Here is a 17,613-nt window from a genome sequence, read left to right on the forward strand (position 1 = left end):
GAAAAGATATAAACTACGCCAAGGAAGAAGGTACCTTGCAGCAGGAGAGTTGGTTGCAGGCAATAGAACCGCAACAGATCAGAACAGCAATCAGCAAGAGGGTTTATATCACCACCAACAGATCAGAACTGTAACCAGCAAACGGCAACAGATCAGAACAGCAAAAGGAGGGAGCGCAGCAGGGGACAAGCTGGATCAGATCAGAACAACAACAGCAGTAGGGGCATGCGCAACAGCAAAAGGATGAGTGCAACAAGGGCTTGCGCAGCAGCAACAACAAACAGATCAGACGTGTGCAGGGCGTGCGCAACAGCAATAGCAACAGCAAGGGCGAGCGCAGCAGGGGCGTGCGCAACAGGAGGGGTCCGACGCAGCAGGTATAGGCTGCCGGATCTGGAGATGGTAGAGACTGGCCGCAACTACAGCGGGATCTAGAGATGGTTTTTGACAGCGAGCACGCTGATTGGAGTATGATGGAGATGATGGCAGGTTGCAGAGAAGATGACAGAGCCACCGGAATCAGTGGAGGAGGCTGCCGGAATCGTAGACTGCCGGAAATCAAAGAGGGACCACCGGAATCAAAGGAGGAGCGCCGGTTCAGAAACTTGGCTCTGATACCATGTAAACACACGGATTTGGAGAATGTTTTTCTGTATTTTAGACAACCCTGAAGGGTTGAATATATAGAGTTTTACCACGACTATACAAGGTAAGATGATAAATACAAAATCTTCTATACAAGGAATGTGGGCTGTCTAACACGTATAATACCTCATACTAGAAAACCTCAAGATATCCAATGAAATTACAATTTCACCTGCATCTGGTTTCCCCGCATCGTCGCAGTTTCCTCTCGAAGCTCCCGTAGAATCTGAGCCGTACAAAGAATTACCGCAGGCCAAACTGCATATGAAACAGAAAGAGAGAAGAAAAAAGAAAGTGATAGAGGAGGAAGAAGAAACAGTGCGGCCGTTACCGGCGGTTCGCGGACATTGGACAGAATGTAATTGTAGAGCTGAGGCGTGACGCAGATGACCTGTTTGTTGCTGTACTTCTCGTCTTTGGAGACGATGAAGGGATCGTTGTGGAGGGTTTGGAGAGTGTTCGAGGTGTGAGATGCTCTGATAGGGGTTTGGGTAGAGAAGGTTCTGGAGAGGGTGGGGAGCTTCTTTGAATGGGGAGATGAGAGTGAGGAGTGGTGATGACAGAGGAGAGGGAGAAGAGCGACTGTTGCTGGAGTTGGAGCACGGCATAGGAAATGACTCGCCATTGAGCTCAGGAAGCTCGAAAGATTGGGCATTTGAGAGACGATTGCTGGAGTGGAAGCTCCTGCTCGGGAAGTGAGCGTGGGACTGGGAGGACGCGGATTGCGTGCTGACTAAATTCTGTGGGGCCTACCGCGATGTATGTATCTTATCCACGCCGTCCATACGTTTTTTCAGCTCATTTTAGGATGTGAAACCAAAATCGAAGCATTTAAAAATCTCACGTGAACTACACGGCATGAAACAGTGGAGATAATTACATCCACGGTTGAAACCTTCCTAAGGCCTACAGTGATATTTATTTGCCATCCAATCTGTTAATAACGTCACACAGACATGGATGAAGAGAAAACGAAAATATCAGCTCGATCCAAAACTTCTATGGCCCTCCAAAAATTTTCAACGGTAAGCACTCAATTCATACTTTTTCCTGTGGTGTGTCTAACTTAAGCTTTATATATGTTTCAATTTTAGGCTCATGCCCTAAAATGAGATGAAAAAACGTATGGACGGTGTGGATAAGATGTATACATCACGGTGGGTCCCGCATAGTTTACTCAGCAGGCTATTGCGTGCTAAGTTGCTCAGTACGGTCTCCCCGTTCGACTGGGAGAAGGGCAGCTACTCGTACCCAGGCAGAGTGTCCCGGTTGAAACGCGGGCGCCGAGCGATAGGCGGAACATGAATATCGGAATTACTGCAGATGGGGAACATACTTCCTTGATTGAATGTCTCTGGTGAATTCCGTCCGTTGCCTAATATATTTTGACCGTCCAATAAATAACCACTAATCACCGGTTAGCTAGTGAACTGGGTTACCCTGCAAGAACTTGCACAAATGAGCTAATTATGTAGGAGTTAGACCGTGGGATCTGTTGTAAAAAAGATGTTTTAAATTTTAATATCTTTGACTAATTAAAGAAAGTTCAACTCAAAGTCCAACAATGATATATCTGAAATTTTTGAGATCTTTGAGTCCAACAATAATGTTACATAAATTGTATGTAAATTTTATGTAAATTGCATAAATTTAAAAGGATTTTTAAAGAGGTGCGTAGGTAAAATTTTCTAAACTATAAATAGAAGTTTGTATAGTATTTTTAAATAATTTCAAGGCTTTTCAAAGGCATGACAATGGTTTCTAAAAGAATTTTAAGATTTACAAATGGTATAATAAGAGTGAGATTTAAGTTTATTTGAATTGGATAAGTTTTTTCTTTTTATAATTTCTGTAATTTTTACATTTATAGTAAAGATTGACACTCTGGATCATGATTTCGTTAAACATTGTAACTCCGCCGCCCAAATTCTCAACGGGGTCATCGTGGCGTGTGCATGGCATACAAATTCCAACTTCTCAAGGATGGTCTCCCAAGTATGAGATTGCTGCCCCAGAGACCAGCCTCATCCACCCCTCATGTAGACCACCCCGTGAATTTTGAGGTTTTTGAATGGTCATGCAACCATCATGTGAATTTTTAAGTTGATGGACGGTTGTCCATTGACTTCTAACATGCGGCACACTCAACGATTGTATAGGCCTGATTTCCTAATGCCATCATGCACACGTGTAAGATCAGACCAGTATGTCAGCCGATCCTCTCTAGATTCGTTGTAGGGCCCTACTAATGCATCGGCAAATGGTGTTTACGGTGGCCCAACCCGAGGAATGGTCAGGATTTCGCACACGTGTGCAGTGTGCCACGTCGGTCGGCCTGCGCTGAAAGCGCGTGGCTTTGCAATCCACACTCCCACCCTATCCATTTCCTCACGAAAACCGTTGGGCGTCTTTACTTCCCGCGCTCTTCACAGCCCTTTCCAAAATGCCTGCCCTAGCCCTCCAGCCGTTTATCTCCGTCATCTCCACCTCCTCCCCCATTCGCTCCATACGATTCAAAACCCTAGCATACCTCAAACCCCTCCATTCCCCTCCCCAGAAATCTTCCTCCCTTCTCTCCGACACCCTCAGATTACTAGAATGGGACAAGGTCTGCGATTCTGTCGCCTCATTCGCTGGCACGTCACTGGGTCGAGAAGCAACCAAGGTACAATCTACACTCATGCCTTTTCATTTAGAGTGCGTTTGGATGCTTTATTGAAATGAATTGCAATAACTGAATTCTGTAGTAGTGCGTTTAAATGCTCAATTGGAGTGAATTGCAATAACTGAGTTCAGTAGTAGAGGAAGTGATCATTCTTTGGCCAACCTCACTCCATTCACAATGAAGGAGTAGCCGTCCCCATTTCCATTTAGAAGAATTCTGACACTCTGTCATAGTGTGGCGGTCAATACATGCATGCCGCCACTGTCCATATGGCATACACGTGCCTGAAATTAAACTGTCCAAATCGTGGGTCCGGATATAGTTTGGTCACAATCCAAGCTCACTGTAATGGATAATCCTGACTGGTCAGCTGGTGGACAAGTAATAGACGGTTAAGACTAGGAATAGACGATGGTCCGCATTCAACAAACAAATTGTCCATTAATCAGTGGTCAGAATCATCTAATAATTCTGCTTTTTGAATTTTTCTACATCTACGGTGGGTCTCATTATTTTGAGCAGTTTGGATTTAGGCATATGTATGATAGCGCAGGGCTCTTGTATACTGCTAGTTTATATCAAGTAACTTCTCAGCTACCGCTGTAATCCCTTCAAGTCCAGCTTCAAATGGATGAAATTTCAATTAAAGGTTTGGCCACCATCAATTTGAATTAAAATAGCGAGACACTAACTTTGTTCACTTTTTTCCTTTTTTTTTTTTTCTGAATCGACTTGTTGCTGTTAATCCTATTGAGAATCCAAACACACCTTTAGAGTTTTAAGTTTTGATTTGATCTCTTTGTTTGCTTCTTAGGTGCAGCTTTGGTCGATGAATGTGAGCTATGACGAGAGCATGAGTCTTTTAGCGGAAACCAATGCTGCTGTTGAAATGATGAAATATGGCATCAGTGGCACGGATTTCAGTGGCCTTGATGTCTTTCAAGTGAGATCATTGGGCACTCTTATATTCTTGTATTTTGATTCTGCTGGTAAACTTTGATATTTGAGAATTTAATGAAGACCATTGGTTTACTCCGTACCTCTTGTTTGAACTAGCATCCATGTAAATTTATACATGCGATTTATTTGTTGACAGGCAAATTCTTTAACACTTTGGATGAAACTGCTTTTGAAAAAACTGTGCCCGTGCGTGCAGGCATGTGTGTGTTGCACCCATGACATATATGAGATCTGGAACTTTCACCAGGTTGGCTAGATAATGCATGTGCTGTGGGACAGACTATTCCAGTCATTAACTGGGCTATAATTCATGGTTAGAAAAAAGTAAGGCATGCATGTGGTACCCCTGCACACATGATGACTGGACTGGCCTGATTTTCAGGCCATTGCACATCACAGTGCAGCCCAGCTAATGAGTGACCTGTGTCTTGTAAACACATGCCATACTGGAATGTGCGGTGAGAATAGTTATTTGAAATCATACTCTCCTGAGTAGCGTTGTCATGTCTCCTGAATGTATGTGGTAATTCACCTGGAAAGATAACATGGAAGCTAAAAACATCATTCAGAAAGCTGCATTCGGATGCAACAAGTGACTTATATTTCCATTAGTAATTTGCACAACAAAATGAAAGAAAGAAATTCCTACCACATATGTAAGCTACAGACTATCACTTTTGTACTGTGTTGTTTGTTCTCTTATATTTGGCATGGAATTATGAGATTCTTTTGGACCGGAGATGCATAGATTTGTTTTATATTTCCAGGGCCAAAATGATGGTGTCTTTCCAGTAAACATCATCTCATGGATATCTAAAACAATGTTAAGAAGACTTTGAGATGCTCTTGGTGTGAAATGATCAAAGTACCCCTAGAGCTTGACAATGGATTTGACTTATAAGATATATATATATATATATATATATATATATTTCTGTTTGAAATATCTCAGGTTGAGAAGTGATAAATTTGCATTGAAGACAGATAAAACTTCCATTGAAATCCTATTTTTTAATTTTAGAGTCAAATCTATCCCCTTTTTTTTTTCTTGGACCACTTTGGATATTTCTTTTAGAAAATAATTTCTAAAATGGCTTTTCAAATCCTCTACAGTAAAGGGAAAAATGAAACATCTGAAGGCCAAAGAAATTACGCCCGCCCCCCCCACCCAACAACAAAAAAAAGAAAAAAAAGACTCCAAGGCCTCGAAGGGTGCACAAAATGTGTGACACGCAGTCTTGTAGTGTGTGAAAACAGTACACAGTGAGGCATTGCATGTGACAGTAGACTTAGATGGTATTTGGAATGCAAAAATGGTAACTCTAGAGTGCTCCCCAGTTTTACAGGTCCATTCTCCATTTTTGAATTTAATATGTGACAAATACCTTAATGAATGTGGATGTTGATGGCCTGAAGCCAAGTGGGCCATTTCATGTTCGATTTCAATGGATATTGCGTGAAAATTCTCATCATTTACTATCGCTCTCTCACAGAGGAGATTGTTGGGGATTATTGAGAGGGAAGGGGAGATGTGGAAGTGGTTGGAAGAAGAGGTTTTCCATTGATCATCTTTCAAGGCTACACCAAAAAGAATAAAACCCCCACAAAGTACAAGAAAGCCCATCTCTCTCTCTCTCTCCCCACAGTACAACAGTCTCCTTGAAGTACCAATGAAGCTCATAGGCTGCTTTAGCTTTGTTTCCATGTGAAAACTGCCTGTAACTAACCTTCAGAACAATCGGGACTGCCATGTGTCAGTTTTTTGTTGGAGGCATTTTCAAATTTAAACTAATAAATGAAAACAAAGCTGAAGCTCAAAATGAAGGAATATCATGGAAAGTAACCTAGCAAGAGTTCTCACACACTCTTCTATCTTGATGATAACGTCAAAGAGATGGCCCATCAACAACTAGCCAGCATTAACTAATCACGATGGTGATCGTATTCTGCCAACATAGTCATAAACATGTTTCTCTCTACTTTCTTCAAGGACGGGGCCTATAATATTTATATCTCAACCTCAAGCTTAGATGTTCCTGCACCTTTTCTCTTTCATAAGGTCATCTACAAAACTACTGGAGAGATTAATGTCCTTTGTTTTGTACTGATGCTTCACTGTTCCCTATCCATGCATGCTGTTGTTGATAATTGTACATTTGGTCACACTTGAAGGTAAAGTCTGCTACGGAACGTGCCTCAAGAGGCCTTCCAGTGGACGGAGTTGAAGCAATGGCTGTTGCAGGCCTTCTACAGTTTGCTGATATCTTGCAATCTAGCATGAAAGCAGCACTCAAGGAAGACACAGATTGGTATAACCGATTCATGCCTCTCTCAGAAATGGTAATTTCCCTTGTTGGTATTTTAGAAAGCTATAACATTTTGTTGTCATGCCGTTCATATATTGTATGTCGTTGTTTCTCTGAACATATATAGGTAATGCAACTGGTCATAAATCGACCTTTGGTTAAGTCTGTACAGCAAGTGATAGATGAAGATGGCTCTGTCAAAGACTCTGCGGTGTGTTCTCTAAGCCTAATTTCACGCTCCACATTTTCTTCTAATATTATGGCAAGCTGTTACAATTTTATTTTGATGGTGGGATATTTGTAAGATAATCACCACAAGCCATTGGTGATTTTGACATGATTAGAATTTAGTTACCTAAAGATGATGGCATGTGTTTCTTAAGTTTTCTGAGGCCTTTAATTTTCTACTGACAAAGATTGCTTCTGAAGCAGCAGCATAAAGGTTTGTTACTTTTTTGAAGAACTAATGGATATGTTCTTTTTTGTTTGTTTGTTTGTTTTTTTTTTAAAATATATGAATGGTGGCAGATACTTTTGTAGGGGAAGGTTCATCAAGGTTAAATTTCCTTTTGGAATGCCGATTTCCACTGCTTGATTGTAGCTTCTTTGTAATTTTTCAATTTTGTAATATGGACATGGACATCAGGAATAACCATACATTTGGCCATTTTCATATAAGTATATTTTTTAATGGGAAAATTACATTCAGACACCTATAATTACAGTATAATTATAATTATCCACCTATTAATAGTCTGATTACAGTTATACTGTAAGAATTTTAGAAGACTTTCTTTAATATACTTGGTCAGAGAGTCAACAACTGGAATTCATTTAAATGACCAGAATACCATTTTCAATAGAATCAATCTTACAACTTGTTTTTGGACACGAAAATGCTTGCACGATGGGGGCGTGACTATCCACTGACATGGATGGACAACTTCATGCGGATGATATCCACACCATCCATTAGTGTGCCACCTCATGTTAGGCCTTTACCTGAACATCACACTGATCCAAAACTGAAGCGGGCCTCACAATATGAAAGTGTAAAATCTTCCTAAAACCTCTAAATTCACTTGGATGTCTACTTGAGTTTCAGAATAATGTGATTTTTGGATAATATCTTCGTCTTGGTGACAAGAGTCATGTGAATGGATTGGATGGCATACATAAACCATATTGGGCCCCATAGATAATTAACGGTGGGTGTCAAATCCCAAACTCTTCCTTATAGTGTGGCCTACATGAGTTTGACCTAAATTTTGGTTTCCAATGGGAACGTGAGGCAGTGCATCAGATGGACGGCAGGAATGTCATGTACCTTCTCCCCAGTGTGGTGCAAATCTCGTACGACTACCATGTAGTTAGGCTCAGTTCGTTCTTTCAAAGAGCACTTTCCATAGGAACGGAACCGTGTATTACGTAGCTATGTCAAACAACCAAGCTCTATGGGCCCACCATGTTTTGGATCTAAATCCACTTTGTCCATCAGGCAAGAACCATTATTTTAACCATACATACAAAAGATCAGCCTGATAAAATCTTTGATGGACCATACTGATGAACAATGTAAAACTGGTCCTAAAACCTCTCAAGTTCACATGGTGCAGCCTGCTTGATATTTGGATCAGCCTCATTTGTATATTTTTCACTTAATCTTGATGAGTTACACCTAATTAAAAGGTTTGATGAAAGATAGACAAAATGGTGGCCCAACTCATGAACTTATGGTTGACATCCCATCCCCCATTGTTCCAGGTGGTGTGGCCCAACGGAGTTGTGGATGTCGCTGATTTTGTGCCCCAGGTTCTAGAATTGAGGATAGAACTTGATGGACGGAGTGGATTTTTTATATACACGGTGGTGGGCCCCACAAGCTTGGGTGTTTGGCCTTGATTGTGAACATTACACTGATCCAAAACTCAGGTGGGCCTCACCATATGAAACAGAGTGAAATCATGCCTAAAATCTCTAAACTTACATGGTGTGGCCCACTTGAGTTTTAGAACAAAGTGATTTTTGGAACTACCCTTCATCTTTGTGATTCATGTGGTGCGGCCCATCTAAGTTTCAGAGCAGTATGAAAACTAAGCTTCATCCTAGTCATTGGCATTAGATGAATGGATTAGATGATACCATGGTGGTTTGCACACCGAATTGGTGGTGGGCATCCCATCTCAACTCTTCCCTATGATGTGGCCTACCTGACTTTTGGACCAGCCTGATTTTCAGTTCTAGTGTGAGCATGAAGCAACACCTAATGGACGGGGTGGATCTCACTTTGTCCCCCATCTGCTAGTCGGATAGTAGTAGGCACACTCCTGTATGCCTATGCATTTTGCAATGGAAGGATTGTATGGGAAACCAAATGTTAGGTTTATTAACAAGGGTATTTTGGTCATTTAGATTGGCTATGTTGATATTTTTATTGAGCGTATAAAAGAAAATTTATAAACTGATCAGGGGTCTAGCTGTAATTAGCTGATTAATAGGCGGATAACTGTAATTATACCATAAGTTGTTTCAATGTAATTTTTCCTTTTTCCATTTTAGGATTCAAAAAATTATGGGGAGTTTTGTCATTTTTTGGATGAGGGAAGGAGAGGGGGGTCATTTCATAGTTGCCTTTCGTGGCACAGAAAATTTATGTCAGAAATTGACCTTGCTAATTATCTGGGCCTTTCTTGTTAACCAATATTTCTGTCAGAATACTTTCACTAAATTATGGAACCTAAGCAAATTCATCCATTTTCCACTGGGATTTTCTTCTTGCATATCAATCTATGTAATAGACTATCAGATAGCGCTTGATTGTCAACCTACGTAATAGTCTATCGCATTGCACCTGTGTGAGTTTGTGCTCTCATTGTCTGTCCCAAGTCTGGATAAAGGACGGTTTTGTCAGGTTGGCAGCCCATCTCAAACTTATGCCATAACTTCCATTGTGAATCCAAACAATATGACATTCCAAACTCATGCTAGGGCATCCCTTGATAGAGTGTAATCGCGGAACATGATTCATGTAGCTGACTCCAATTAATTGGGATAAGGCTTAGATGATGATGATGAGGAGGACGAGGAGGAGGATTTACTTCTTGATACCACATTCATACATGACTTCTATGCATATTATATTTAATGAGTATGGCTGTTTAAACTTCTTCCATTTGTTTAGATTTCAGTTCCATGTTTGTCCACATGTTTTTTCATCTTGAATGTATTTCTTTTGTTTTTTGTAAATTTCTCTTGTTGCTTGCAAATTTCTCTACCTTGCTTATGGTTGTCCAATTATATGTTGTTTGATGTTTTTGCTGAAATGATGTTCTTTCATCATTTCAGAGTTCAGATCTGAAGCGGGCTCGTGATCAAGTGCGCATGCTTGAAAGGAAGGTAAGCATTGGTTTCCTTTTCAAGTTCTGCAAACTTTTTTCTAATAAAAAAAATAGATCTAATTAGCTGGAGACTGACTTTTTGGTTTTCACTGAGAAATTCAATGTCTTAATATGTGATTGTTCCAAGGTTAAAAACTTCAAATAACTTCTCACAGTAAACATGCTCTTCATGAGAGATTGACATTGAAAATAACCAATATTGCCATGTTCAAAGGCTGTGCATTGCTGCAACCAACGATGAGTTATTATCGGACGGTGTTTGTACTGTGTGGAGAAGACTAATTCCTGCAAAAAACAACATTGCCTTAATCCACACACTACACAACTCACACACACCTCTATCATGAGTCACAACAACTGCTGCTAGTAAACACTTGTAGAAACATTAGCCACACACACACATATACCCATGCACACATGCATGCATAGGCTGTGGGCGTGCTCACATGGTACCATTGGTGGTACTGGGCTGTTGTGGGGCCCACACGATGTTTGCATAAGATTCACCCCATCCACTAGATGTACCCTTTGATGTTAGGCCATGGGGCCAAAAATCAGCCCAAACAGAAACTTGGGTGGGCCACTCTACAGGGAACTGTTGGAAGGGGACTCCAAACCAATAAAAATAGCCAGACGGTTTGTGGGGCCTGCCTTGTTGTTTATATGCTATCCAATCCATTCATTAGTTGCATCTGGCCACTAAAAATCAAGACATTCCAAAAATAGGCGGGCTGCACCATGTGAATTTAGTAGTTTTAGGCATGATTTTACATTGTTCCCTGCGTTGTGGCCCACCTAAGTTTTGATTGGCCAAACTTTTGGCTTATATGGTGAAGAGGTGGAGAATGGCCAAGTATCACCATAAGTACCGGTACTATATGAGCACACCCATATGTACATATGCATTTACATATCTGTATATGGAATACTCCTGAAAATGTTTTCACCATAGCTACTGTTGGAAAAGTTCAAAATGGGCCATGTACGATGTTTGCATGACGTCTAGCCTATCCATCAGGTGCACTCAATCACTTAATGGGGCGCCCTAAAAAGTAGGCCAACCTGATTATTATGTGGGCCACACCATGGGGAATAATGGGAGGGGATGCCCATCATAGAAAAGCACCAGATTCTATTTGGGGCCCATTTTGGACACTTAATGATTGGAACTTGTAGATTTTTTGGCCTTCATTGTTTTTCATAGTATGACTGATGGTTGGATTGGCTTGATGTTTGGAGCATCCCATTTTCATGTTGGGGCATAACTGTTGGATGGGTTGGATGTCATGAACACATGGGGCCCATTTGCGACAGTTAGCAGTAATTTCGCGTGTGCACGTCTGGCTACTTTGTGTTTGTGTGTGTCATAAAGTAGTAGCCACTTGTTGCCTCTTAGTGACATGTGGCATTGGTAGGTCCCTCAAGTCAGCATTGCAAAAATTAGTTCACTAATATTCAAATTTGTTACTTGTACTTTGGTTGATTAGACACGATGGTAGATGATGAGCAATCATTTGGGGTCCACTCGATGGTTAGATCATCTTGATATTCTAAAGAAGCCATCTAGATGGTAGGGCCTGTCTGGCAAAGGGCTTGGATCTCTCATGCATGTGCCGTATTGTTACATTTGAGAGGTGAGTTACAAAAAATCACTCGCTCAGTGCACGCAGTCTACCAGTTTCAGTCCCTGAGCTCCTATGGCAGACTCGTTGTACATACACAGCCCATGACCATGAGCCACATAGCTCTGCCCATGCCCTCCCAGGCTGCTAGCGAAGCAACTAGGCCCAGTCCTGATCCATCCACTAATCAAGTAAATTGACCAATAGCTTTAAACAAGTTAGGTGTCATTGGGCTGTGCACTCAAGTGATTATGTGTGTTCCATCCCAGGCTCCCAACCCATTCTAATAGTTTTCAGACCTAAAAAACATGCCCAGGCCACCTGGCGAGCTTCAGCCCAAAGCAGCTTGTCTGGTCCAGCCCTAGGACACCTTGACCCGCTTTCATTATACCCCATAGTAATGTTGCAGTAGGGCTATTTTGGTTGGGCTAGAATGCGTCCAGGCCTTTTCTTATTTGGGTTAAGCCCATCCATTTTAGCTGGTTTTGGATCTGTGCTAGAAGCCTATGGGTTAGCTGCAAGCTGTGAGTTTAGACCTTACAAAGGAGTGTGCACCTCAATTTGAGATCAAAGCCAACCATCAGGCAAGTGAATGACATGAATAACTAATTAGGCATAAGTTGACCAAGGGTTCAATTTCTTTGTGCATGTGTAGTCCACATGGTGATCATATTAGACCAATGTTAGACACAGAATAACCATGGTGAGGATCACCTCAAGAGCCAACCCAATCAGCATATTTTTCTAGAGAAAAAAAGCATCTAAATAGTGGACCACCTAACGAGCTGGATCTCATTGCATGGTTGCCAAAGAGGCGAGTGCCAAATTTGGTTCTCTTCCCCTTTTCTCTCCTCTCCTCTCCTCCCTCGTCCCTCCTCTAAACAATCCCATCATTGGCCACCACGTCTAATCAACCTAAGTTTAAGTAGCAAATTTGAATATTAGTCATCTACTTTTTGCAATGTTGACTTGAGGGACCCACCAATGCCGCGTGTTGCTGATAGGTGGCAAGTGGCTACTTTATGCATGCCCATGAGTGTAACACACACACACACTTTATATAATATCTATAGTCACAAGTCCAAAGTACAGGTATGTCCCACATTGAGTGGATATTGTGGATTGTTGCCAAAGGTGATCTTCATGATGGGGTCAGCCTATTGGACGGATTGGATACAACGCGTACATAAATGGTGGGATGTTATCCACTGGGTGGATGGTAACTCATAGTCCAACCGGTTGGACTAGATCTCTCTCTCTCTCTCTCTCTCTATATATATATATATATATATATATATTACATATGTATGTATGTATATGTATTTATTGTATGTATAGAGAAGATTTGAAGTCCAACTGGTTGGACAACAAGTTAGGGTCCACACAGTGGGGGCTGGTTTTTGCACTAGCTGGGGGGTGGGGCGTGGGGGGAAGGGTTGGATGCCACATTCACCTAACAGGTTGAAAGTTCTCCTATAGGTGGATCATAACTTGTGGTCCAATCAGTTGGACTTAAGACCTTCTCTCTCACAGAGTGTATGCACACGTCTTTGTGTGAGCATGTGACCTCTCTCACGTAGTATATGCACACGTCTTTGTATGAGCATGTGCATGCATAAATGCATGCGTAGATACATATACATGCACATACAACGCATGCATGACCAATGTTTCAAATATCGATGATATTGGCTGATATATCCCATGATATATCTTGTATCCCACCTCTGTGATACAAAATGCATGGGTAGTGCTGATATATCCCACATGTTCGATCTGGTGAGCATTTTCAATTTCCGATCCTATTTTTAAAATTATGTTAAATCGTTGTCAAATGGCTACAAATCCATTGGTTCGTCATGTTTTGCATGAAAAATCGTGGAGTTGGGAGCTTTGATTTCGACATCCATTGGTTCTTCATGTTTTCCATGTTTTTTTTTTTTTTTTTTTTTTCGAAATTTTCCTTCAATTAGCTGTCAATTGAGACTAATTTCGAACTATTCAGGATTATCTGATGAAATGATCATCACATACACTCTAATTTCGAAATTTGAATGTAAGTGGTCCGATTTAGGGAAAATATGAAAATTTCCCAATCTCTCCTAAATTGCTTGCAATGTTGCACTCCAAACATGAAATCAAACATGTATGAGGGCTGATCTACTGATTCGTTAAGTCCTTGTCAATTTTCAAAAAATAAAAATAAATTTTAATTAAAAATTATTATTATTATGTTCAAAATTTCCCTTCAACCAGCTGTCAATTGAGACTAATTTCGAAGTATTTAGGAGTGTTTAATGAAGTAATCATCACATACACTCTAAATATTATGCATTCAATTTGAATATAGTTGCATTAGTTCAGTTAGACAGCGCATAGCTTAGGACCCTATGCAAAGGAAACCTATCATGTGCACTTATTTTTGATTGGAGTGCTTGATGAAATGATCATCACATACACTCTAAAGACCTGTTTGGCTGGGCAGAGTGGATGGGATTGGATTGTATTGGAAGGGATTGGAAGGAGCAATCCTGGGATTGGCCGGGCGTGCCAAACAGACACGTTGAACTTCTGCCTGCATATGGCAATCCCATGGGATTGCTAGCAATCCACTGACATCACCAATCACCATCATTACCTTGAAATCCACCCAATCCCTCCTAATCCCGTCTATTTTGCCTGGGACGTGTTTGGTTGGACGGATTGGAAGGGATTGGTCGGGTGTAATCCCGGGATTGGCCAAGCGTGCCAAACAGACTCGGTAGTAAAATCCCTGGATATAGCAATCCACTGACGCAGCCATCATTACCTTGAAATCCGTGCAATCCACCCTAATACCATCCAATCCCATCCACTCTGCCCGGCCAAACAGGCCCTAAATGTTATGCATTCATTTTGAATATAGTTGCTTTAGTTCAGTTAGACAACGCATAGCTTAGGACCCTATAGAAAGGAAACTTATATTGTGCACTAATTTTTTGAGATGTTATGATTTAAAAGTGTGTATTAAGGTCTTTTTTAACAATCCCTGAAGTTTCATTAAAAAAATTCAACCATTTTCCTAATGTTTCCCAATAAAGTAAAATAAATTACCCAATACATGTGCACATACAAAGGAGTGTCTTTGTGTGTTAACATGCAAGTAGACATGCATAGGTACATTAATACATAAATATAAACGTCATCAGGTCATCAATTGCAATGGGTAGTTTTTGTTAGTACTATTTATTTCACATGAATATGCCAACTTTTTTGTGTGCTTGCAATTCTCTGTCTTTAAGATAGTCATTAAAGAAGTCTTGACAGGTTACAAATCAACCAGATAAACTATCACATTTCCGTTTCTTTCTTTAGTTAGCTGTACATGCAATATGCGTGAGTGGTAGATTTAGCTGTAACGAGTATATGCCAACACACACACACACACACACACACACACACACACACACACATGCGCGTGGCGCACACACACGGAGACTATTAAATTCAAGAAGTCAGTTTCTTTTGTTACATTGATCTCAACATTTCACATTACTTATGCTTGGTTCATGCTGTCTCATATGCAGTTATATCAGCTGATGGACAACTTAATTAGGAGTGAATTGAATGAAACATCTTCTCTGGTAAGGTATTGTTGTTCACAAATGCATTTGCAATGCATCTTCAAGGTTGAAGTTCTCATCCAAAAATTTCTTCCCTGCCTCAGGAAGTGAGTAATATTGATGGAAGATTGTGTATAAAATCGGGGTCCAATCAGTTTACGCCTTTTAAGGGATTATTGTTGTCCAGGTATGATGGAATATGTTGTGTCCAGTCTTATGAATTAATTTTAGGCAAGCTCGATTGAAATTTCTTTATCTGAATTGTTGAATCCCTATGAGCATGGCAAAAATGTTTCCTTTGTTTTACAGTTTTACTTCAACTATTCATTCAAGTTGTAGTTATTCACCACCTGATAGATAACATTCTTTTAGTGGTTCAGGTGTTGAGAGCTTGGTAGAGCCAATCTCTGCTGTTCCATTAAATGATGAGTTGCAACGAGCAAGGGCATTAGTAGGAAAGGCTGAAGTGGATGTTCTTTCAAAGTTAACAGATAAGGTTCAGTACACATTTCAAATTCTAATGCTTTTTAAACTTCTCAAGGTTTATTTATGTTCCCTCTTACTTTATTTAGTCTATTCTTTACAGATGCAAGCACACCTGGATGACATCCGGAATTTGTTGAATAGTGTAATTCACCTGGATGTGGTAGGTAACTTATACTCGGTGTTCGAATTATCTCCGATATTATCTTTATCTCCATCTTAGCGATACCGATAACACTGGTAGCGATACTGATAATGCTGGTAGTATCAAAAATTTCAGGTATTAGCATTGTATCGCTAAGTATCGCCAACGTATCAATATCACTAATGTAATCACCAATATTTTCAACTATGTAAATTCTAGGTGTAGTTTGTATTGCCAATGCATCAATATCACCAATGTATCACCAATATTTCCGACTATGTAAATTCTAGGCAATGCTTGTATCATAAGTGTATCGATGATATTTCAATAATATTGCTAACGTATTGATATCATCAAAATTTTGTTTATTAGAAAAAAATTATTTCAATTTTTTTTTTTTTTTAAAATAAAATGGGCACATGGTTGTATGTGGTGTTCAATTTGTCATTGATAATATTGATAATATCTCGATATTATCGATATCGCAACATGCGCGATATTGAGACCACAATCTTTCATTTCCTTTCCAATTGTTGATGATTTCTTGGTGAAATATCTTGTGATGTTGATATTTTGCAATATCGATGGATGTTTGGATGGTAGGTTGGATGGTCAAATAGGTCAGATGTGATGGTTGGACTGATTTCTTACAACAACACATGCTTTTAAGGCCCCATTAAATGGAAACTTGTTATATATGCATTCTTTTTGCAAATTTTTTACTTTCTAAATATGCAAATATGTACATTTTAACATCTCTTGAAGTTTCGTTGAAAATTCCACCATTTTTCCCATGTTTCGCCACATTTCCAGTTATTAGCAATATTATCGGCGATATCAATATTGTTTCCATATCCTTGGCCAGCGAAACTTGTAGCGATACCAATACTTCGAACATCTTTCTCTGGGATTAGCCACAAATGCTTTGGATAGGTTGTTGTCATTCTCTTTCACTCTCTCTCTCTCTCTCTCTCTCTCTCTCTCTCTCTCTTTCCTTTTCTTTTTCTGTGCCTTTTAAAATTCTTTTGTGCTTACCAACAACCTATACTCATTTGTTGAAGCATGAAAAACTCAATGACTGGGTTAAATGGGCATGTATTCTTCTCTTAATGTCATTTTTCACATTGGATAGTCCAAAAGCTTAGGTTTTGCAATTTCTGTGCTTGTTGTCACATATTTATGTCATTGATTATGAATTATTCCATGGCAAACAACTAAAGTTAGTGAACACTATGAATTATGTTTGCAATTCTTGCCTTTCTAGACACCACCACTTCTGTTCCAGAATTACTTAGCTTTGATGTCTTTGAGATGTAGGTCACTGCTCGAGCAAAATATAGTCTTGCTTTTGGAGGCACATATCCTGAATTATCTGTCACAAGAGATGAAGGTAGAACTTCCATCCGTAAAGGTGATACCTCGAGGAGCACAACCTTTAACATGCCATCTTTACCTTACCCTAATCAGAAGGAATGGACATTGTATTTGCGGAACGCTTACCATCCTCTGCTGCTGCAGCAGCATCGAGAAAACTTGCAGAAGGCCAAAAAGGATGTCAGTAGTGCTACTGCTGTAAGTTATGTTTTAGGCCCATGAGCTGCTATTTCAATTCTTTTACACTTATCTAAATTAACATTAGTAATGAAAAAACTAAATATTTACTCTGAGAGTTCTTTAGGCTGTTCTTGAGACAACATAGTTCATGTTGTTCTCTGCTTCTTAGCAATGTTTTAAATATTGACGATATCGGCTGATATATCAATGTTTTAAATATTGAGGATATCGGT

At 40.1% G+C, this 17,613-nt stretch overlaps 2 protein-coding genes across 4 annotated transcripts in view; one reads left to right on the plus strand and one right to left on the minus strand.

Moving 5' to 3' along the window:
* LOC131232526 (uncharacterized) overlaps positions 1-1,332 on the minus strand; it is a 37,683-nt gene extending 36,351 nt beyond the window's left edge. The window contains exons 1-2 of one of the 2 annotated variants that reach the window (XM_058228818.1): positions 977-1,332; positions 818-871 (exon numbers count right to left, since the gene is read on the minus strand). In XM_058228818.1, coding sequence (XP_058084801.1) covers positions 818-871; positions 977-1,300 — 378 coding nt within the window. In that variant the 5' untranslated portion in view covers positions 1,301-1,332. The remainder of the gene's footprint in view (positions 1-817; positions 872-976) is intronic. The other variant, XM_058228819.1, reaches the window with a different exon arrangement.
* Positions 1,333-3,003: 1,671 nt separating this feature from the next.
* The window catches only part of LOC131232270 (uncharacterized), a 38,948-nt gene continuing 24,338 nt past the window's right edge, over positions 3,004-17,613 (plus strand). For both annotated transcript variants that reach the window (XM_058228507.1, XM_058228506.1), the window contains exons 1-10: positions 3,004-3,310; positions 4,125-4,253; positions 6,443-6,610; positions 6,704-6,787; positions 9,922-9,972; positions 15,163-15,219; positions 15,303-15,385; positions 15,571-15,694; positions 15,785-15,844; positions 17,144-17,398. In XM_058228507.1, coding sequence (XP_058084490.1) covers positions 3,089-3,310; positions 4,125-4,253; positions 6,443-6,610; positions 6,704-6,787; positions 9,922-9,972; positions 15,163-15,219; positions 15,303-15,385; positions 15,571-15,694; positions 15,785-15,844; positions 17,144-17,398 — 1,233 coding nt within the window. In that variant the 5' untranslated portion in view covers positions 3,004-3,088. The remainder of the gene's footprint in view (positions 3,311-4,124; positions 4,254-6,442; positions 6,611-6,703; positions 6,788-9,921; positions 9,973-15,162; positions 15,220-15,302; positions 15,386-15,570; positions 15,695-15,784; positions 15,845-17,143; positions 17,399-17,613) is intronic.

Source organism: Magnolia sinica, chromosome 18, assembly GCF_029962835.1.
Source record: "Magnolia sinica isolate HGM2019 chromosome 18, MsV1, whole genome shotgun sequence".
Taxonomy (NCBI): Eukaryota; Viridiplantae; Streptophyta; class Magnoliopsida; order Magnoliales; family Magnoliaceae; genus Magnolia; species Magnolia sinica.